Source organism: Harpia harpyja, chromosome 23 (assembly GCF_026419915.1).
Source record: "Harpia harpyja isolate bHarHar1 chromosome 23, bHarHar1 primary haplotype, whole genome shotgun sequence".
In the NCBI taxonomy this organism is placed as follows: Eukaryota; Metazoa; Chordata; class Aves; order Accipitriformes; family Accipitridae; genus Harpia; species Harpia harpyja.
The window spans coordinates 16,838,920-16,863,489 of record NC_068962.1 but is presented as its reverse complement, the minus strand read 5'-3'; the positions used below and the strand labels follow the sequence as shown (position 1 = coordinate 16,863,489).

General features: G+C 41.2%; 1 protein-coding gene across 10 annotated transcripts in view; it reads right to left on the bottom strand.

The window, feature by feature from the left end:
• Positions 1–24,570, bottom strand: part of GRIP1 (glutamate receptor interacting protein 1) — a 326,610-nt gene that overhangs the window by 142,492 nt on the left and 159,548 nt on the right. The window contains exon 1 of one of the 10 annotated variants that reach the window (XM_052774399.1): positions 18,461–18,687. The exons of the other annotated variants lie outside the window; for them this stretch is intronic. Within the exon in view, the coding sequence (XP_052630359.1) occupies positions 18,461–18,515 (55 nt within the window). The 5' untranslated portion in view covers positions 18,516–18,687. Of the gene's footprint in view, positions 1–18,460; positions 18,688–24,570 lie in introns of those variants that run through there. 10 annotated transcript variants of the gene reach the window in all.

Genomic DNA, 24,570 nt, shown 5'->3' with positions numbered 1-24,570 from the left:
AAAATCATGAGTCTGGCAATACCAATGTTTTCTCAGTTAATGTCTGTCACTCAAAGTCCCTCCCTGTACAGCTGCTTCTGGAAAGCTCATTTGCTTGCTTATACTTAAAGAAATGTCAGGACCCAGAGTCAAGGTCAGGGGTTATTTACCTTTCCTTGGCTCCCAAAATGGTCAGGCAACATGAGGCTCTGCTTATCCCCAACAGATTCATCCTCACTGTGCTTGTTTCTCGTGATGGTGTAAATCCAGAAAGCCCCACGGGCAGTAGGTGGGAATTAAAGCGCGGAAGCCTCACACTCAAGTCCTGAGGTGAAATAATGGCACCCCGGCTCAAAAGCAAACTACAACAACACACGATAACATTGCTACCCTAACCCTTACGAGGCTCTAAGAAAAAAAAAAAAGATAAGAAGGACAAGCATCAAATTATTTTCGCCACGTCCTGCCCTAAGCTGGGGTTGTATCCATATCTTTATCTAATATCCGAAGACAGAGGATGAGGAGAGACTGGAAACTCACTCAGAGCCCATGGGAACGGCTGAGGATGAAGCGGGGACTTGGCTGGACCACAGCTGTTAATCATGTTTTCCTTGTATTTTGTCCAATACAGAAGGCTTCACAGTTTGCATATGCAAATAGGAGCCACTCCTGCTCCTTAAGTCAAGGTTGTTTTGAGAAGGGAGAAAATGACTACAGAGCAGAAATGAGTATGCGGTGTACACACAAGCTGTTACCTTTTAACTTCTTTAATCCATAACCACAATTGCCTTAAGGGACGAAAATCAACCACTTCTACACTATAAAAATAGTATCTGCTAATTTGAGTTATCTTCTGCACAGCAAACTAGGAGACAAAATGCTGGCCTCTGTAGATGCTGGCATCTACACAAAAATCAAAGAAAATTATTGCTGTTATATTGCTTTAGGGTTTGCAAAATCAGTTACAGGACACATTTTACTTTGAAGACGTTCCCTCAAGTAACAAAGGAGCAGGTAATTTCCAAAAAACCTCTTTCAAAACAAAACAGAGATGATCTGAGACACAGAGCAGAGACAGGGAAACACAACTGCCAAGAGCTAAAAGCTTACAACATCCCAGCAGCTCTCCGTCAAATGACTGACCTGGAGTAGAGTGCAGCAGCGAGTGATGTTCAGCGGGCCTGATGCCACATAACCATGAGGAATTAAAACTATTTCCAGATAAATCAGAATATTCTTATCCATCCTTGGGATGAAATATTGCCACCATCCTCTTAATCATTCCTTGCTCAAAACAAAGAGTTATACTTCTCTACTGTTATAAGAATGAACGTTCACAAAGTCAAACCCCAATGCTTTTCTCACCATTCTCTACTCATAATGTTTTTCATTTTCCTCATAAATAAGAACACCAGTTAAAAACAAGAACAAACCAAAAAATATATTACAGGATGTAACACTGATTAAAACTATTTTTTTCAAGGCATCTGTAAAATCAAGTTTGAAGAGAAAATAACAGTCAACTCGATAGAACATCACAAATACGGCCCATGGATCTGTCCCAAAAAATGAAGTTACCAATTTTCTATAATGAGAGAGTTTCAGTCAAAAAGGTATGACTTCAGCCAAAAAACCTTGTCATAACAGAAGGATGAACTCTGTACAACTTCAATGCATAAAGCAATGACTACCAATTCTCAATGGCAGCCCAAACTACTGCCTTGTAAAAACATTAACAATCCAAAATACAGCTACCTAGAAGTGCTAGAAGATGTTCTGAATAAAAATATATGAAACCGTGTTACTGCTAAGGTTTGAAGACTGACAGTTTAAGAGTCCAGTCAGAAAGGCACTTGATTTGTATAGAGGAAAAAATATATTTATATAAATATAACTATATAAATATATAGATACAAAAAAATATTTTCCCAGCTATGCAGCGGAAGCGTGAATGGCCTGCATTTCGTTTCGCAGCGTCTTCCACTCCTGAGAATACTGTACTATGGTGGTATTAAGATGATTACTTGAGAAAGGGTTAAAGCAAAGCCATCATTTGCCAGAATATAAACCCAGAAATTAAATTACGGCCAACATTTCCCAAACAGTTAACGTTTTAACTAAGTTTCTAAGACAGCTAAGTAATACAACTAGTTGACAGATACCTGCCATATCAGTAAAATAGTGTTTTAATGCAATATAAGCCATTGTTATAAAGAAACTTTCTGACTCTTGACCAATGTAACTATGTATTAGCAACTTGTTAAAATATCCACTAATAATTTATTAAGCCTTAATAAAATACAGCCAGATAGAGCTGTGACCTTTAATACTGTGACATGCTAGAGAACGGAGAGCTGTTAAAAGACCAAGGACTTTTAGTCCTTGGGACAAGGACCTTAGGATAAGGTCTTTAAGTGACCAAGGATCACTTAAAGAATTAAGACCACTGAATGCTATACAAAAGCCAATGCATTTCTCCAGCTAAGGATATGTGATGAATCATCACGCCTACATTATACTGCTCCTGCAGCTTTACAGCTGGAAACGATCTAGGGATCATCCAGAGAAAAGAGTCAGCCGACTACCCTCCCTCAGAACTCCCAGCTATGATCTTTTACCTATCCCGAGTGCAACAGATTTGACAGGAGTTGCAGAAGTGTTCTCCCAACATTAACTACCAGGTGGCTGCTCGATCCCCAGTCTATCTCCATCGCAGATAAAGATACGGCTCTCCAGTCAACCCATTAATGAAGTTCAGCTTCATTTCAGGTGAGAATCACTGACTCAAACTCCCTTCCAAACCTCACCTGGCCCCTCTGTCCTCTGGAAAGGCCACTGCTCCTTCTCCTGTTTCAGTCAGTCCAGACCCAGATCAAGACTTCTTGCAGGAACTGTTTCAGACACATTTGGTCCATGGTTTTCTCCACATTTCTGGACCCGTAACTTTCAGTCAACTTCCCCAGACACGTGTCTCAGGAAAACAGTTTTGCTTAAACTCTTAGCATTTGGTTTCTAGTATCAAACTAGCTCCCCTGACGTAGCTTTCCTTTGGATGATGCAGGAGCTCATTTAGGTTTATTTGTTGTGGTTTTATATGATGCTTGAGCATCTCCTGAAGAGGACCTATACAAAGCTATTACACCCACATCCTTAGCTATTTTTTGCAACGCTGCAAGGACTGTTTCTTTACTGTATTTTCTAGCTATTTCTGGTGCCTCTGCAGTTTAAGGAAAACTTCTTACTCTCTCTGCACCAAGATTATTTCTTCCAGCTGATACTTCATTCTCACAAATGTCTCATGGCTTGTCCTGTCACTCCACCCCAAGTTTCCCACCATGATTATCGGCAAATATTCGCATTTGAATATATACCTGCCAGCTGGTCAAGTCATCACGGAGAAGTTTGAGCTTCCTTTTAGGTAAGAGCTTTCATCCCACCAGACTCTGCTTTCACCCGCCTTACACACAAGCCATCCCACCCGAAGTTTCCACACCCAGCTACGGGTTCCTGAGCTTTGAGTGGGACAGTGCTCCCCGCTTTCCTCCTCAGATCTATTTCTGAGCCTCACCGGCCCAGCTGAGCTTCTCTCTCCTCTTTAACCCCTTCTTTACCACAGCAGCCGTGGCAAAGAATGCTGTGGATATAGAACCATTGAGAGGCACGTGAGACTGAGCTGAATTTAAAGCCCAAATGCAGGAAGACAGCTACTGACCATATAAGTATTGAATTACTTCAGGCCTCATTGTCCTTTTCACATGGACTACTGTTTTTGCTTGAAAAGCAATAATGTTTAAATCATGGGGATTTCTAGCATAGTAAGATGCTATTCTATGGACAATGGATAAGTTTACCAGGGTTCCGATTTCACCTACAGGTCCCTTGCTAATACCACCACAGGGGAAAACTTAAAATCCTGAAACTAACCTAGGACTCCCAACCATGAAAACAAATAGCACCTGCAGTCAGTAGTTACATCTACCTAAGGCATCAAAGCAAGTCTTTGTATCAGATCCTGCATAAATAAAACCATCACAAGGAGAAGAGCCACCCCAGCACGGGCACCACCTATGTTGGGATGCTGAGGGAAGCGGGGACACTCCAGTGGCTTCCCAGGACTCCTGCTCCATCAGTGCAGAGGAGGCTTAGGCAGTGCAGAGAGCTCGCTCCCAAGGCAGTCCAGTGATCCCCATCTCATTGCACCATGCTTCATCGTTTCCTCCCAAAAGCAGTGGTTCAGGTCAGCCAGCAGCCCCGGTACTAGCACGGCCACGCTGCTGATCAAATACGGAGTAGCTCCAGCTATCGTATATATAATACAACCATCGCATATATATCTCTCTCTAGCATTTGAAAAGCTTCGCAACCAGACCCCTGACAGCTTTTCCTTACTAAAAGGATTCAGCACATGATCTCTTTCTTCTTATATCTGGTATCTGGGGCTGGAATGCAGTATGGATTCAGATTTGCAGCATTTGCACCTACAATTCTGGTTCTTCAAACTGTGTTTGAAAAGCTACACAGAACGCTTTCAAAATCAAATCTGAATCAGTAAGATCAGAAACAGAGAAATAGATTTGGATGTGCTCATTGGCACAGACACCACAAAAGGAGCAGCTGAAGAGAAGGAGGCCAAGAACAAAAACCTTAATGTAGTTCACGATTTAAGGAGGGGGTATTAGATGAACAAATGCTTCAGTAATATGCCGAATCCATTAGCAACTCCAAATCAGACAGACAGTCCCCATGGATTCGTGTCACAAAACCTACATTTACAGGAAGACTATTCCCCTTTGCAGGAAAGGCTTACCAAGAATAAAAACCCTTGTAATGAAAACCAGCAGAGAGAATAAATTACCATAAATTCTTTGTATTTCAGCTGCATAGATAATAATGTGGGTATGAACTTCACACTCTCTGCACGAGAACATTCCTGAATATCCTGATGACACCCTGATCGCAAACAAGGATGAAGAAGCTTTAATCCAACCACGTTCTCTCTTTCACTCACACAATCCATGTTTGCTGTTCTTCCTATCTAAGACAAAGTTGATCTTGAAATAGTAGGTCTGATTTTGTTTATCTTAACACCTAATAAAAAACACCATTGACAGTGCATATGTGTCTCCTCCCGCCCCCGTTTTCAGAAGACGAGATTTTGAGACTCTCTTGCACATGACTGATTTTTCCAGATATATAATTTAGATATCCACTTCATAAAATATGTAGCAGATATGTTTTCCAGAATATTATCCTGAAGAAAGAGCATTAGCTATCATTTTCCAAGTCTTTAAGATGTTTATGGAGTGAACACAATTTTATTAATCTTTTGCTACATGCTGTAAAGTTATCTTCTAAACTACTACTATGTTTTACCTATTTTAGATCTATCATCCAAATCAGAAGAACAGTGGTTATTTCTTTACTCTCATAACTTCAGATCTCAAAGAAGAACCAGGAAATTGAGACTGACTATTCAAGTGTCCTGCTACACTCTTCCTACATAAACTATGGATTAATCTATATATTAAAAATTCATCTATGCAGAGAGATCAAATTTCAATCTTTTTGCATACAGATATGCAACAATCCAAATGTGACTGGTTGCAGAGAACATAACTGTTCTAGATTTTAGATTTATCTCACTCTTCTAAGGAAATTAAAATTTAGAATTATTCCTTCCTACATTGTGCAAATCTTTTATTGTAATTATTTGGGATTTGAACTATTGCATTAGCTATAATCTCTGGTTTTAGTAGTACGATAGCCTTTGTATGTATGTGTCCACACACATGTATATATAGACACATGTACATTTACATAAACATGTCCTCCATTTTTTATGATTTTCAGATGCTCTAATATTTTCCACAACAGTGAAATTAAATGCTGAATTTAAGTTTTTCTTGATTTCATTCACAGACTCCTTGAAAGTAGCGCGTGGACTGTGAACAGTCCATGGACCACACATTATTTCCATCTAAACCTTGGCTAAACTATTTTAAGTCAAAATACTTTAACTCAGTTAAACCATGCAGATCTCCAAATCTAGATTTAGTTTCCTAAGTTACCGCGGCTTGGCAAAGCTGACCTTTTTCACCTTGTTCAGCTTATGGAAAGAATCTTCCTGGTGTCACTACCCATTACATCATTAAGTTTTGGTAGAATTATATACAGGTCTTCCATCCGAGTTTGTAAATTGTTCATTATAACTTTGCAAGAGTCACTTGGTGTGATGTCTTCAGCTTTGTAGTCAACATTGACTTACATCTTCCAATCCTAAAGTTTGTTTCTGAACATAATTGTCTATTCTTTTGCTATTCACCATAATTTTTGACATCTTCAAATATTCTTCTGTTTCCATCTGTTAAGGCGTAAGCTCCAGATATCACAGTATTTGATGTCTCAAAGACAAGTGGTGTAGATATACAACACATTAGATAAAAAGATATTTTGTTCTTGGATAAGCAGCACAATGATTTTAGATCACATTACTGTTTTTCTTCTTTCTTCACAACCAATCACAATGAACCTCAAGTGTTAACAGAGTAAAAGCAGCAAAGTTAAATCATACTCTGATTCTCAAACTTGGGCATATAGCGAAATCTCGATGAACAAAATAACTGAAAATACAATTATTGATCAGCTTGAGAAAATGAGTAGAAAACCATATCGATAAAGAAAATCTGAAAATTCCAGCTAACTATGAATCACTAATGCCTGAAAACACAATGTTTCCAACAGGTTATGAAGCTTCATCTCTTTTGGTATGCGTACACAAAAATGTCACTGTGGGACAGAGTAGGGAAATTAAGAGGAATCACCGTAAATACAAGCCAGCTTCGGTCTTTCCAATATCATCCCTCTGCTATTTCCTTTTTATGGTAATATGGCTAGTAGCATTTGCTGTGAAAAGATCAGAGGAAATGTCACTTCATTACTCTATGACTGATTATGATTAAATAGATGGGGGGGGGGAAAGCTCATTACAGTAACTTTTTGGCTCCTGTGTAATTCCTGAGCAATACTTGAAGCAGAGAAACTTCTCACTCAGTGAATGAGTGTGCGAGTGGACACATGGCTGTGCCGAGTGCTACCTTCAGTGGGACAATACACTGGAAACGTTAACTTTGGCCCTAATTTCTTCTTAGGCAGCTATCCATCAGCTTTCATCAGTATCAAGAAAATACAAATTTAAAATTGCAACAACTAAAAATCCACACACAGTCAGAGCAGATTCTTTTATTTGTAATGAGTATTTAGCTATTGGGCTCCAAACTTTCACCAAATACAAAATCACCAAAAGCAAAAAAACCCAAGTGCTAATATATTTTTCCTTTTTACATGCCTGACTTTTTTTTTTGGTTTTGTTTTTTCTTCTTGATGTAACCAACTATAAAATTCTCTGTTTTAAAAGTAAGTGTAGCAGAAAGAAGACGCTGTCAAAGTAACTTCAAAGTTACCTATACACACTTGGTGTCCTACAGATGCACTTAAGACACCTTTTTGGTTTTTTTGCTACCCAGGGCACCACTTGAACCCCTGATAAACTGAACTAATGCCTCAGCATGTTGACCTGGAGTTCTCAAACTGCGATGCATGTACAGACACAATATGCGAAGCACTTCAAAATGGTACATAGCCCTTGTGGCTAATGTCCATTCAAGAAGGTCCAACCTCCCCTACTGTCCAATGGCAGAAATTAGGAAAAAGTTTGGAAGACGGTTCCCTAATCTGTTGGGGAACCATGAGAAAGAAATAGCCTGGATTCACTACCACCTGTATGACCTCCTCTACCCGGCTACTTATTTGCAAAAGTAGAGGCACTTCTTTTGACAGCCAGGAAAAAAAAACCGCCACCAAAACACACAGTAGTGTGGAACAACACAGCAGGTCTGAAATATGCATTGAAAGTCAAACTGACTCGGCTAGAACTGTTAACTACCATTTGACTTAAGGCTAACTTGAGATCTGAAATCCTGAAGACAGCTGCAAAGCTCAGTACTGAGTACACCATATCCCAGCCCAACCACTCCAAGCTCTCAGTCTGGGTAAATTGTGAGGATGTGAATCCCATGAAAAATAAGGGCAGAGTTTATACTGTGATCAGAAAAATTACTCACATTTCTGTAGGGACTAAGTGAAAATTGGATGAAGATTTTCTGTTACGTTGGACAAAGGAGATCTCCACACTGTGCTACGGCCACAGATGCAACAAGAGATGCCAGTCTTACTCCCTGGGGCTAAAGTTACTCCCTCAATGCAGCTGTCAGCCAACACGGAGCAGCTGCTGTTCAATATTAAATAGCATATGTGCCTGAGAAGCGGCTCTCAGATTCGTGTTCGCAGGAACTCCTGCTGCTGGTGGTTTGGTGGCCTTGCCTGAACCATCCTGACAGGGTCCACCACAGCAGCGTAGAAGAGGGAACTGCATTATTCTACAAAGGGAGCTCAAGTGCTTCCTAAGGCGTAGCCTACCTTCCACTTGTTCCTGCCGGCATTTGGAAGGGTGCCTGCTGCCTTGGAAGCTCTGTAACATTGAGTAGAAGTGGCCATCAGGCACATTTATCACTGTGTTACACAGCTCCAGAGTGAAAACGGAGACAAGATGCAACTAGACAATCTTCTGGACTGCTAAATTCCCAAGGAACTCCCTCACCAACGCTGCACTTCTCTGCATTTTTTTTTTTTAAAGTAATAAACCAAAACCTAACACAGAATCCCTTCTTTCTCTGTTCCTTCTCATTCTTTGAGAAAACAGCTATTAATTACAAAAATTATGTTTGTTTCTTTTTAAAGCATGCCATTTCTTTTTATTTTCGAGGAATTTTTTTTTTTGGTTCGGTAAAAAAAGAACTGCTCATACTACATATTTGCTCAGGTTGTCATGCTTTCTCTTAATTACTAACTGCTTTTAGCTCAGGGAACAAGAACTGTAATAACTTATGCTTATGTTCAGGAAAATAAAGTCCTGGTGCTATAACAGTATCAAAATATCTTAGGTTTACAGAAATTTTTGTACATGTACATAAACATGTCACTAAAGGAAAAACACATTCACCCTGTCTCTGGAAAACTTAAAATACTCAGAAGGTGCCCTCCTTTTGACTGCTGGGGAGAAGGCAATGATACATCAACTTAAGCCTCATAACATGGTAGGAAATTTCATCTTTGTTATTCATGACTGGCTTGTGATATAGCTGAGAACAACACACCCACAACATCTTTGCAAAACTGCACCGATCTCTGACAGGTCACAACACACGCTGGATGCCCCAAAAAAGAAATCTAAACGCCAGAAACAATTTCTTCTGCCAGACAGGGCTGTCAAATTCTAGTTCATTAAAAGCATAAATGTTTCCTTGAGAGTATTGTGGATTTAAACTGTATTTTATTGGTGACATTTACGAATGCACTATGGTAATTCAGTCACTTCAATAGCTGGTATTTCTTCACTAAACATCTTCCTCTATTCACCGCTGAGAAGCTAAGGCAGAGTAAGCCTGTTAGATGAGACATTATTCCCAGTAACGCTTTTTTCCTCCACAAAATTATGCCTAGTGTTTGCCTCTTCGCAATCACTCCAATCTGGAGTCATTTTACTGCCCCAATACACTTTCAGGGAAGCCTTCTTTTCTACTAAAACCATCATTCCCAACAGCATTAATAAAACCTACAGATGAGCAGTTCAAGGGATACAATAGAGAGGTTGCAGTGGAGACTCACATAATACTTTCCCTTTCTCTGTAATAACAACTTTCTGGGCTGAAGCTTTCTTTTAACCTTGGCCCAGGGCCAAATATGTTCAAGGTAAAGTCTTAAAAAGTTCCTAAATATTAGAGGAGCGATGGTCTAAAGCAAACCCCCAAAAGAAGAACAGAGACAGAAAGGACAAGCATCTTTAAAATGTCATACACCCACAAGAGTGAGGGAATGACGCTGTGCCTCTGGTAACACTGTGGTAACTCAATTTGATGATGCAGAACATCCCATTCATTTATATTCCTAATAAATTAGAAGATTCTAATACAGAACTTTTAATTACTTCCAAAGTTAACCATCAGATTTTCCCTTGAGGGAAAAAAAATTATAAAAAATGTTATCAACAAGTTTCTTTTTGCTCGCAACTTGCATGAGCTCGGCCCTTCGGGATAGTCTTCACGCAGGGCAGACCTCCCTGCGTGTCCCTGAGCAGCCCTCTCCCCGGGGCCAGCAAAACTCCCGCAGGGAATGCAGGTAGGGCAGCAGAAATGAGACTACCTGTTGTTGATTCACTTCCAGCTGTTTGGAGAAGTGCTGAAGCCTATGCTGACAGAGAGACTCGACCACTTAGGTAGGGGCTGTGCCCACAGCGGGACTTTGGGCGGCAGAAACACGTCGGTACGGCCTCAGCGGCGGAGAATGAAATGCGGATGGGGTACTACTGCCGGGAGTTGTGCTGGGAGGCAGATTAAGCTGCAAAACTGCAGAAATCTGCCTAAAAATGTAGGTATGCTCTTATCCCTGTTCCACAGAGTATCCCAGATTTAGCAGATCCCCCAAATGAGTATTTCTAAAGCACAGGAGAGAGTGAGTCCATCCTTCCCTATTGCCCCCAGGCATGCGAGGAACGAGAGCCCATTTCCACCTGAAGCCTCACCTTGCGATACATTCCTAGAATGTCTAGGTGAGTACTACTAAGTAATTGTAGACTTTAACTTTATATGGGATAAAACCTGGCCATTTTATGAAAATGTTTTAACCACTACTGTTTCGGGTCCCTGTTTCTCCTGACATCGTGTGCGCCTTTCCAGGAGCAGAGGCTGCGCCCTCAGCACGAGCCCTGTCTGCTTCACCTCCAGCTCCTCTCACATCCCCCTCGTTTCTCCTCTTTTCCCCACCGTCCTCTTCCCCGTTTGCTCTGCAGAGCTCCCGGCAGCGCTGCATCTCGCGCTCCGGCGGCTCGTTCCCCCGGCTGCAGCTCAGCTCTCCTTCGCTCGCCACCGGAGCACCCGCAGCCCCCTCAGAGCACCTGGGGCCATGGGCCCCACCAGCTGACTGCAAAGCAAAGCCTTGCAATGCGTACCATCTCTTTTCTCCTACCCCATGCCACCTTTCTCCTTCCCGTGTTTCCTCAGGATTCGCCTCCATTCACGTAATTCTGTGGAATTCAGATACTTCATTCAAAGTAATAAAAACTCCCATGGGCACCAGAGAGGCACCGCCAGAGAGCTAATTTGGTTGCCAAGAAAAATCCAGCGCTCTCATGAGAACACAAGGATGGGACTGTGATTTGGCACACTGGCAAGATTTGCAATGTCTATCCCGCTGTACCTAGCACACGCTCCCGCCTACCACTCTGCTCCAGCCTGCCTCACACCTCCTGTGCCGCTCTGGGACGCTCATCCAGATTGGGTTCCCGACAGAAACGAGATGCTGGAGTATTTTTGAGTCTCTGCCCTCTGACGTCATCTGCTAGAACTATTTGAAACAGCAATGACACTGAAGATAAACTCCTGAAACACTTGCAACGCACTTCTATCCTGCAGCAATGCTGATCGTCGGAAAGATGTTTGTGCAACACCCCATCCATGAGCCAGCCTAGGGTTTAATTATTTACAACTCAAATGTCTTGCCTGCATTCATATTAAAACTGGCACCGCTTATCAATAAACTTTTTTTTTATATAACTTCAATTCATCTTTAATATTTAGAGAGCCTACAAACTGCCACATAATTTTTTTTTTATTTTCCTCAGAATACTTTCAAGAGAAGTACTGCTATCCCTGTCACGCAGTTAGGGACAAGGCACAAAGTCCAAAACACAGGCTGAACTCCTGTGCAAGAAGTTCAGCAGGAACTAGCCAAGAACTTCTAGAACCCACCCAGCTCCTGCAAATCCAAACGTGCTAGGAAAAACACTCCCCACATCTTACATGTGCAACAGATACCAGAGCTGCCATATCAGATAGCAGCTACTAATATCCAATAGATATCAGATAAGTAATGGCCACTTACCATCTCTTTATATGACTGCAGCTTTCTTTTCACACCTTACAGGCGCCTGCATGCAATTATATCAGCTTATCTAAACCAGAGATAATTTCTCTGCAGAACTCTGACCATACACACATTCTCAGACTATGAGGGCTGCAGCAGTGCTCCTCCTCCTTAAGTAGTACGTGCTTGATTTGGAAAGTGTTTTTATGTCTTTCTTTTCTGCCAAAGTTTCACAAGACTGGTTAGTATGCCGCTGTACTTTAGATCATCCTGAATAATTAATAAAGAGTTTGCCAGTTCTTGAATATATTAGCAGTGAAGAAATATTGCTTGAACTTGTGAACTGTGATCAGCTTGCTGCAGAAGAGAAAATCTTTTCTCCTCCCTTCATTACTTCTTACAACAATACCTTCAAAGAATTCCTTTGAACAAAAAGACAATATTGCAAACTACTAATACTCATTCAATATAATAAATCTGCCTCTTTTGTTCTACACATACACGGCGCTGGAAAGCCTAAACAGCAATTACAGAAGGAACATCTTCTTAACAAAAATTAATCTCTCTCCCTCTCCTTCAGCAATCATAACGCAGGCACTTACCACTCCCAAAGCAATCTTAAAACAATCCTGGCTAAAGGCGCTCTTAAGTGCAAATAAAAAAGACAGGCTGGGCGAAAAATCTAGAAGGGAAGAAGTCATGCAGTCTTCTCTGCTCTCTCATAGTCTTTGCCAACTTCAGTAACTGTTCCTAACCAGTGATGCAGAAACAGGAGTAAGGAGCCCGGGGTTGTACCCCAGACTGCCACGGACCGGCTGGGTGACGCAGGGCAGGTCACGGCCACTCTTTGCCTTCCTTTTCTTTTCTGACAAACAGTCTCTCAATAAAATATATTTTGTTGTTTGTGTTGGGTTTTTTTAAATACAAAACAAAACAAAAAATCCAAGTCCCAATGAATGGGATTTTTTTTAATTTATTTTTTTAAAATTATATTTACTTCATTACAAACACTAAGAGCAATGTCAAAACTTCCCTTGCTGACAGACTTGTCTACAGCTCTCCCCTGGGGACTCTCTCCTACCTCCTCGTGAAGTACGTGCTAATGGCTGTCCTTGAGGAAGGGCTGCAGTGCCGGAGCTGGCCCTGAAGTTCCCACATGCTAGCGGGAAAGAAAGTTTCCAGATTTTGCTTCCACTCTTCATTCTTTCACTGCAGTTTGTTTTCTAAGTCAGAAGAAATACAAAAGTCACTTTTAGAAATAAAATGGAAAAAAATTAAGAGATGTGGACAACTTGGATAAACATGGGTTGAGTACGAAAAACCTCAGAGCATATTTCCAAAACCCCAACCAAATACACAAAGCCAGCAAATCCATGCTGACTGTCTATTTATAGAATTTGTCAGCACACTTAAGAGTTTTATGAATATCCAGAACTAATTTTAGAAAGACAGGGAACTAACCTATGTTCAAAAGTCCTTACAGATATTGTTACTTGTGATTTTTACTTCATTCGACGCAAGCTGTCGACTCAGTTCTATTACTGTAAACTTGTATTTTTATAAACAACTTAATGACAAAAAGAGACCGCATGGTTAGAATTACTATTAAAATATTGTACAGGCTGCTAACTTGCTGTCACAACCAGTGCTGATTCTCTGGAACACCGGAAAGTTTGTGATAAGATACTATACAGCCTCATTGTCAAGTCCTTAACACCATTTTAATTTCATCCTTTTTAAAAAAATTTCTCAGTTTCTTCTTGTTGTAGTTGCTTGTGCACAAAGCAAAGTATAACCTACATCCAGCTACGTTCAGAATTCATGCTTTGATGCTTTAGGCCCCTAACCAATTTTTAGATAACTGATCATCTTGTAAACCGGAGCGCACCATCCTGCCTTTTAGGCTTGCTTTATCTCACTGTATTGGAAACATATCGGGAGCATAAAAATCTATGTCTGCAGAAAGGATCTGTATGTGCAGTAGGTGATAAATTATCTTGAAAATACACTATAAAGCTTTGATGGGTGAAAGGCAGACCACTCAGCTCCTTACACTATGCGCTGGGTAACAGCAGTTGACATCTCTATCAAGAGTGCTCTTATTCTGTTTCCATTATAATAATATCCAGAATAACTTTACTGATCTGGGTATGTTAAAAAATGCATTCCTGCCTCTAACAAAGAGGCACATTTCTGTAAGCAACTTTATGCAGTAGACACAGCTTCCTAAAAGACCTGTTCTTGGGGCTAAAAAAGGAAAAAAACGAACATGTCCATACATAAATTAACCACAGCCAAGGCTCTGTAACGCACTGCTTGAAAGGCAATTTTTAAACCATAAAGTGGTTAATTCAGCTGTAAACCTGGCCAGCTTACACATTTCAGCAACTTTTCACTATTGTACTACATGGTTGTACTTAACATAATTATTGTAAATTGTGCAATTTTGATTTAGCATGTATGTATTCAACGTAAGTGATTACCACAGACTCTTTGGTATGCACAGCATACTGCTCAGTGCCCAAGGTCTTACAGAAATAAATTTTGGGGAAAAAAACCTAGTATTTTTCCACCGCACAAAAAAACATTCTACAATACAAACAGCTGTATGAAGAGCAGATTTGTGGTTGTGCTTACAACTTCAAATGCAGCATTTCCTTGTATTCAACCGGTCTGAATAGAAGTTACCATTCTCTCCGAGCCCAGTACTTATAGCGAGATCTATAAAAACGGCTACTACTTCAGATTCTTAATGCAGCATTTGGCTTACCTTGCTCTTTTGGGATAGAAAAAGAGATAAAAAATTAAAAGAATATATAAAAATTAAAAAAACCTCTTCTCAGTACAAAATTTAGTAGCTAATATAGTAGAGGAGATACCTTTTCTCTTTTCAGAACTGCTTAACCACTTTCAACATTGCTTAAAATATATATACATACACACACACACACACACACATATCTCCAAATACATATTGATAAACACAACAAAGGAGGCTGAGCCAGCAGTATTTCAGCTCAAAGGTAAAAAGCATGAGAGATTTAGGCAAGAAAGAAATCAGGTAACTACGGCACAAACTCCCACCCTCGATAAACATTTTAACTGCTATTAAAAAAACCTGTAACTGAAAAATAGCATAGAAACAACACACTGGTGTAGAAAACAGGAGATTTTCTTGGTTCTTAACTAGACAGACTAGATTTAAATTCAAATCATGTTTCAGCATGTATGAGACAACAGTCTCACACAGCATCCTTCTTGCAAATTGCATCATCAAATAAAATACTACTTTTCTTCTATGGTTGCTTTTTAATGGACACAAATACGGAGCTTCACCTAAGCTTGGTAACATGCGATCTCATTATTGAAAACGTGCTGACCTCCAGAATAAAGACATACAAAACTGAAGTGTAATACACATTAAGGGAACTAATCTCATAGTATTTTAAATTTCCTGCATGAATAATTACCATGCACTTCTTGTTTGCCACATACTTTGCCCTAGGAGGGGGTAGTTGATACAGTGGAAGCACGAAGAGGACTTGGTGTACAGCAGCCTCAGCAGATGCAGTGGCCCTTGTACCCAGAGAGGGAAGGCGGCACGGCAGGAGCGCACGGGCCAGGGGCAGTGGTGGAGGAGGACCAGGGGTGCAGGGAGGTCGGACTAGATGATCTCTGAAGGTCCCTTCCAACCTAAACCCTTCTGTGATTCTACAACTGTGCCCGTGTCCTACGATGGGCGCAAGTTTGAGGGTAGAGGACAGAGAAGGAGACCAATGTCCCCACCTGGAGATGGCCCTGGACTTGAGGACGAGAGACATACGGGTTGTCACACTGCAGGGTCTAACTCACGGCTACGGGAAGGAAGAGAAGCAGTGGGTCACTGACCCGGTTTTGGAGAGCGTGCCCACAACTATAACGTATTTTTTGCCTTCAAATTCACTCAGAACACTTGAAGATTCTCCTGCCAGAGATTTTTAAATTATAAACTAAGCGTGCATAGCAATCCAAAGAGACACAGCTCTGCTTTTTTGTTTGGAAAGGTTAAGATGAAGCACAGGAAGAGGGGAGTGCAATTGTTGCAAAACACAATATTGCCTGAACATCTCCCCGTTGGGAAGAAGTGCTTTTGGGGAGTCTCCGGTTGCCCAGGTGAGGCATTTCGTATCTGAAAGAACAAGAAATGAAGTTACAAGCTTACTTTGTCAAGACAGACATGAAAAATGACGTACACATATATAGGAAAGCAGATATTTCCATTTCTTGATGTACAATTAACTGCACATGTATCACTTATTGAAAACACAAGACACTAATCAAGTGTGCAATGTACCTATTTCTTTTCACCATGGCAGGGCCTGAAAGATAGTAAAGAAATGATTTGGGGGAACTGCACAAAGGTACAGGATTAGCACAGCAGAAAAAGACCCCAGCAGAGACAGGCTGGGGGAAAGTACTAAAGCAAGGAAAATTGCTTTTGTAGCAAAGGAATTCAGTGAAAGCGCCAAACGCCAGGACTAGCAAGCTAGAAGGGAAGGGGATCTCCCAGCTGATCTCCCAGCAGCAGGAGATTGCCCGCTGGTGGCAAGAGTCCTCTCCATGCTAACAACGTGAAGGTCCACCCTGTCCTCAGCTAGCCTGGACGTGTTGAGCAGTCCGTAACTGGTGTCTGAGGTGCAAAAGCCAAGGCCATAGAATGCAGAAGAGTTAGCTAAAAGAACAAAGGTTTTACTCAAAATGGTGAAAATTCAGGAACCTGTCACAATTAGGACAGCAGCTCCAGTCTGGCATGCATAAGGCTTACAGGAAAATCTATGAACCTACCTCTAGACTGCCTTTTTTTTTTTTTTTTTTTTTAATTGACTGTTAATAGTAAGACAAACATAAGGCACACTAATGCCAAAAATCAAGCCAGTTCCTATTGGGAGGGAGTGGGAGGAGCGAGGAGTCTCAAAGGAAGTTTAGATTATTTCAAAGGAGCAAAAACCACTAGCCTGAGATCTGCTGAATGATGGAAGCATGGAAGAATTAAGATGGCTATGATGTATAAGAATATTGATTATTCCCAGGGAAAGTGTATTTAAGCAGAGCAACAACTCTCATCAGTGAGAGACTAAATTAGTGCCCAGATCTGTCTTATAAAGACATCAGCAGACAAAAAGGTTCCTCTACTCGAACCAGGAAAAGAGAAAATGCTGACTACCAACCTGATAAATGTGTAACAGAGCTACCAAAATAGAAACATTTTACACATACAAGAAAAACAGGCATTACCCAGCACAGATTTGAAACAGAAGCAAATCGACAGAGGAGGGGATGATTAATAAATACTTGAGTTCATGTGTTTTGAACAACGTCGCCCCATACAGCAATCTAAAGAACAGGAAAATGCATTCTATAAGTTTGATTGTGATATTCTTCTCTTTTCCCATTACTGACCTCATCGTATTACCATCTTACTCTCCCATGCTTCCGCAAAATAAAATACTAATGGGTTTTGAGCTATACAGACTAATAATCGAAGATTTCTTATTTTTCAAGCTAGGCTGATACAGATAGTTTCATTCACATACGGATGTGTTTCCAGCTGCACAGTAATGGCCATTAAATGTTTCACAGCACCCAAGCTAAAAAACAGAAGCTTCTTACTTGCAGACACATAATGCTTCTATAATTTTGGAAGTTTCCACCAAAAAAACGAGCTAAAATCCCAAACCAAACCTTTTCACACAGAAAAGGAAAAATTATCAAACATAACATTTTTTTTTTTTTTTAAATCAAGTTATTTTTAGAAACTAAGATATCTTCGTTTCTGAAGCGGGAAGCTGTCTTATCCAGACAGGTCTTCACATAGCTGCTTTAATAATCACACAGAACTCAGAGTAAGACGCAAGGACTATTTTAAAGTTCTTGAGCGATAAAACCAGAGACTACCAAGATTTACAGTAACATAAAATGCACACTGCTCTAACAGGCAAATTAACTTCACAAGTGTGACATGCGAGCGCAGCCCTGAAAAAACACACACTACTATCCCTACTTCATCACATACAACAGTCTTTGGCATCTAAAGCATAGAGAGAAATAGCTTATGAAAGACATTAAACGACAGAAACTCGTCCTGGATATAGGTCCTGAATATCACTGTCAGTTGTTCCCAGTAAGGCAGAGCATGTACTGACCCAGGAGGGACTCCTCTGAGCGGTTAGCAGAAATACAAAACAATTACACCCCACAATAACTTTAGCACTTCACTTAGAAAAAAATCCTCCTTTTCGCAATAAAAAAGAAAAAGAAAGCAGGAACCTATCTTCCTAGCAGGAGCACAGCATGGGACATGTAAGGATTTTAACTGAAAGAGCCCCCACACCTTTCTGTATTCAGAGTTCTTTGTTGCCTGACAGTAAATTGGAAGGACGGTCATATTTAAAAGTAAAAACATCAGGCTGTGTCTCTGGAAGGCTGCAACGGAGCCCCCGAATGAATAAGAAGGAAAGCACGTTACCTTTAGCAAGTCTCCTCAGGATTTGACATCGGCATTTAAAAGAGACAGCTATCATTCTCGCTGCCTGCCTGCCCTGGCAAAGCGCGCTCAGGGCTCTGCTCGGGTGAATGCAGCAGAAGCCTGTGAATTCCTCCTCCCGCACATACCAGGCATAAGGTAGCCCCGGCGGGGAGTGACAAAGCTTAATTCCTCTTGGCTGATGCAGAGATCAGCTCTGTGTCATCCGGCAAAGCTGTGTCATTCACTACTGCCACACCACCACCTGCACGGGGAGACGAAGGGCTTAAAAAGCCGTATTGCTTTAAAAGCTAGAAAGCATCCAACTGCACACACGGACACAGATATTAGAGGGAGCCGTTCCCCAGTCTCTCGCATTCCCTGACTGTGCAGGGAGTGATGATGGTTGCTGTGCCCAGCAAAGGGCCCCGTGTTTCAGCAGATGCAGCGATTTTTCTCCTCTTTCCTCACATCTTTCCTTTCCCTTACTGTTCCCTCTGGATACATAGGGCAAAAACACCAGGAATCCTACTTCTGGGGGAGAGGGAGCCTATTTCAAATGGAAAATATTCTAATCAAAGCATATTAAAGATTTAATCTGACAGATCTGTAGGGAAGAAGAAAAGAAAAAGCCTGATTTTATCACCAGGAAAGCTTTTGACAATTGTAGACAAGTATATTACAGCCGTTGAAGCACAGACCACAGGGGGAGGGAGAGAGTCGGAGGGAAGTGATGGATTGTTGTGTGTGGGCAGGACCACCAGGCATTTGATCACACCAAAATAAATAAAACGATGCTGCATAGAAAACACACAGTGAATCAGATTTTCTCCCCTCACCAGAGAAGACAGCAGCTTTCAGTGCACCTGAGAATTTACTTCACCAAACGCTGCACCATTTGTAAGATTTTGTAAGATTTTTTCAGCCCACCAGGAGTTTTGCATTCTCTTATGCCTATTCAGACAGAAAATTAACCTGCTTTTACAATTCATTCAGAAAACAATGAAGTGGCACACACCGCTTAAGCAAGAGCTCCATCCCACCTTTATGGAGCCAAAAAATTACTAACAGACAGAACTCCACGCTTATACTAAAAACCAAGCAAACCAACCAAAATAAGCCATATAAAGTTTGTCAAGTCAGATTTATGCATGAAACCCAAGTGCTGCATCAAATACTCTCCTTTAAAACAATAGATCGTCATTTCTTTGTTAAGACTTCTGCTTCACTTGCGTGATATATTTAAAACTGTTTTCAAATACTCTGTCCCATTCACTTGCTTTGGTTACAAAATTGCTCAGATTATCTTCTGCCACCTTTTATCCATCGCTATATTTAACGTTACGGTCCAGCGTTAGGGTGCACATCATCTACCGTCAGCGACAGACAGCCAGGAGGAGGGACGGACAGCTTGCACACTCGGAGCCGTTTCTGCTCCGTGCTGCATCAGCGGCTCCGTGCTTCCCATATTGCTACTCGCTATTACAGTGACTGTTTTTCTTATTTTTGCTTTATTGGTTACAGCAACAGCTGTATTTCCAAGGCCAAGGTGAAACATTCCATCAGCACAACTGCAATTGCCCCGACAGGCCCAGTGAAAATTGATTTTATTTGGTTGTCATTAAAACCAGATAAGGGTAATCAAGTCATCTGTTCACCAACCTTGTTACCGCTTCTTGTAGCGGCCGTTGTACCCAACAGCTGTAAAATCCAACCAGCGGAAAAGCAGACGCACCTGAAGCGGCGGGCCGCTCGGTCCGGCCCTGCGAGCGCGGAGCTCCGGCCAGGGAGGGACGGGGCCTGCACGGAGGGGCGGACCGGGGGAAGAAGGTGGAGGTTTAAGCCAGCGTCGTCTCGCGGTCCGGAAAGAAAATGGAGAACCTGGGACTATCACGGCGGGGAAAGGGGAGAGGAGCTGTGTATTCTCGCCCCCCCGTACAGACAGAACCAAGAGCAGCGTAAGCGGCTCTCTGTCTGCCAATACTGCCAATATGCTTTTTGAGGAGAAAATTTGCCACCCTTCTTTCTTGCCACCTCCTGCTCACGTAACAGGACTTAGAATCATACAGTCGTAGAATCATGTAGGTTGGAAGAGACCTTCAAGATCATCGAGTCCAGCCATCAACCATGCCCAGTAAACCGTGTCCTGAAGTACCCACACCAGTCACACCAACCCGTATCCAATTTCGTTTCCCTCTGCTCCCCTGGAAAGGCTGTCCCAGAGACCATCACCAGGCTACGGCCTCAGCACGCAGCCCCTGCGCATGGATCTTCCACGTCCGAGGAGCCCAAGCGGCCCTGTGTCTGCAGACCAGCACCCAGAATCCTTATTAAATACCAACTTTTCATCTGCCAGACGCCCATCCTTGATGCCGTAAATCTCGTCGTGCCCGGACAGACCCCTTTAAACACCCCCCCTTACCTCGAGGGTAACCAGAAGATACCGCAAGATGATCGTTTAGCCGCCCTAACATTAGTTCTTTGATTCTTCCCAGTCGACACGGACAAGGAAGCCCGCGTAGAGCGTGGGGTCAGCACGGCCCACAGCAGGCGGACGGGTCTCCGCTCCCGCCTCTGTGGAGACGGACCTTGCCAGCATCAGAGCGGGCGAGCCTGCAGTGCTCCTCCGGCCCTTCAACAGAAGGTGGCTTTGGCGAGCAGCTCTCAAATCGAGAGTCCGCTTTTGTCTCCTCTCCTTCAGAGTGCAATTTGGACGTCCTCGAGGACTTCTGCCGTGCAGAGAACGACAAGAGGTTGTACCTACACCACGAGAAAGAACCGCTCGCTACTCGCCTTCGCGATCCGACTCCTCGACTTACCCTGGTTCAGCCCCTGGGCAGAGGAGGCAAAAGACAGCACACTTACGGAGCTAGGAGACTGCGAAAAACAGACTTCAGACACAGGAGAAAAATCAAGCCTTTGTGTAAGGACACGCTGAGCCCCAATGGGATTATGTAAAAATGTATAAACGGTAATAACGATACAGAAACTGTGATATATATGCAAAAGCAGCTGCAGACCTGGTCAGATAAGGCTTTACTAATGGAGAAAAGATGCGGTCCTTGATCTGAAAAGCTTATCTTATTGTTTACTACTTCTTCTAGATTACTGATGCATATGCTAAATAGCCTCTGAAGCACAGCAATAGCCACTTGCAACCAAGTCAATAAGATTATTTTCTTGCTTATGTTTCTTCAGACAATTTTTCTCTCCTTGCCAAAGAAGGTCATGCACAGATTTGAACTCCTCAAAAAGATTTCGTAAGACAAAGATTTTGTATTTCAAGTACAGCACTGAATGTAATGATATATTGTATTTACTGCAGGGTTTTTTTCCTGGTTTTTGGTGGTTCAAGACAAGTAATCCAGTTATTGGAACGGTTTCTAAAATATTCACTCATGATGCTTGTGGCTTTACCACCTTCTTGCAGGACAGCAATCACCAGGATTGCCAGAACTGTTCTTGCCCAAAGTCCTGCTTCTGAAATGAATTTAAGTACACCTCAGGCATTCTTAACTGTTGAGAATGTTGGTTTTTTTTACCAAATTAAGGATTTTGTGATTATTAAATGTCTCAACTTTCCAGAAGTCAGCCATCATTTTCTGAGGTGTCAGTCATTCAGCTCTGCAGATGGACTCAACTGGTTGTTCAGGAGAAAAAATGGGGGAGAAGGTAAAAAAAAAGGGGGGGAGGAGGGGAGCAGAGAAGAGTAGGTAATGTAGTATTAGGAGATCAAAAACCTTCAGACATACTGAAAAGTTATTTATACTCTATATAACACAGGTTAAAGTCTTTACTAATTACATTTCTTCGTTATTATTTAACAGAGCTACAAATTTTATTACTATTTTCTCTGGACTCATCTGTAAAAATCTCTTTTTTCATTTTGATCCTTTTGGACAGCAGCATGAATTTGTATCACTTTTATTGCTGCACTTACTCCTTTCTTCAGGAGTCTGAAAGGTTATTTATAAACTCTAGGATATATATAAGACAAATATTTTCTCAACTGAATTTGTATTCATAAATACTCAGTAGAAAGTCACTAGATGAAAGAAGCTTATGTTTCCATATGGTAAGACAGGCAGTGTAATATACGTATCCTATTTAACACCATCTTCTGGTTAATCTTATCAGATCACATTAGCTGAAATAAATGAATCAAAAAAAGTTAAGATCTACTACACTTCTCTGCAGGATAAAAAAAATTATGTAATGAAATTTCTCTAAATTAAATTGAAGATTATAACCTATATATAGTGTGACATTTAGATACAATCAGGAAACTTCTGTGAAAATAGTGTTCAATGAAGAATACAAATCCTGCAAAATATCAAATTGTGTTTGGGGAAAAGAAGTTTGCCAAAAATGCATTTTTTATCCAGAAAACATAACTCTAATATTCCCACCCTTCCGTTTCATAGGAATATATATACCCGGAAGATACTTCTTGGTCAAACTCCACTCACACGCCGCATCAAACATTTCCTTTCACACGCTGACTGAGCAGCATCTTAAAGCCAGTTACACCCCTCTCCCCTCTTTTACTTTACAGGAGATTTGTCCACATGAGCTGCCATAATCAGTTTTGGATGTCGCAAGCTCCTGTTTTTCTTTATGGGTCAAGTTTGTGTGTCACCACGCTGAAGGGGATGCACCACAGCCTACTCGGTCATAGCGATGTAGACCAAAGACCTAGACCTTTAAAAAAAGCCAACCCATGGGTTATTCCCCAGTACTCAGATTACCAACACAGACAACTTGTCAGCTTTGCATAATTTGGAGGGTCTTGTAAATTTACATTTTTATTAAATCAACTACAGCAGTAATTTCTAGCTATATTAACCACCTTTGCAACACTGTCAGGCAATTTCACGCAGACATTGCAGCAGAAGGCTTTACAAGTCATTAAAGGCTGTAAAAGGTGCTCTGGCTTCAGAAGATTGTCACTGGAGAACATTTCATGGTAGAAGGTGCAGCAAGTTGGAAAGCAAGGATATGTGTGCCCTGAACGTAGTAACAGATGACGAGAATAAATCTGTTAAAGATCTGAGTTGATGCCAAAACACCATAGCTGTGGCACCATACAAATGCGGTAGCTTCATTGCCTAGGAATAGATTAGTAAAAAATAATTCAGGGGCTTTCTGGGTAGAAAAAAAAAAAAAAAAATCTTAACTTACCGGCTCCAAGCAAGGTTAGCCTTTTTGAAGGGACAGGTATTAAACAACTGGTGGTAAAATCAGTCAATATTGCCACATTCTGGGATGGCTTTTTGTTAAAGCGTTTTATAATACAGCAAAGAATCACAATTTAATTGATTTTTTTTTAAGTCTGATTTAATGATGTATTTTATAAAATTTATAATGTAGTATTAAAGGAAATGGAATACATACACCTTTTCTATATGAAAATAACTCTCCAGTACATGCTACCCTCTAGCATAACGTAAGGAACAGCATTCCCTACATTATCCTTCACAGCAATCCCATGCCAGAGCTTCACAAAAATGCTTTATTTTACCAGTCCATATCAATTACTGGCAAAAATTAAACCTGTCCTTTTCAGTGAAACTGCATTGATATACAAAGGTTGAGAGATGTTTCTTACTGGAGAAACTGTCCTCAAAAGACCTTTGAGATATGCAGCACAACTCTGACTTTTTGTTCTTAACCTCATTTCAGCTGCTAGCAACAGAGGCTGTTCAGTTTTCCCAGGCTTTCCTAGCTCCAAATCCTTGTTTAAAAATAATTAGGGCCTTAAGAGAATTATAAAATAGGAAAAATTAGAAACTTTTAGTAGCACAAGTACGTTGCAGTCTCTCAAAGGTAATTTCAAGCACAGCCACAACTAGTTGAGATTTAATTCAGAAAGAAGTTACTTCACAAAACTAATAGCTTGTGAACCATTTCGGATATCACTCCACTTCTGGTACATACATATGTCCGTACCTTTTCTTTGGTTTGGTTTACAACAACAGAAGAGAGTGCTTACTTTCTGGAGTATTACTAATAATTTGTCCGTGTACCTTCTGAACCGGCAATTAGTAAAGAACCTGTAATTTTTCAAAATATAATGAAATAAACCACAAGCAAGGTAGTCGGTCTGCCCTCCC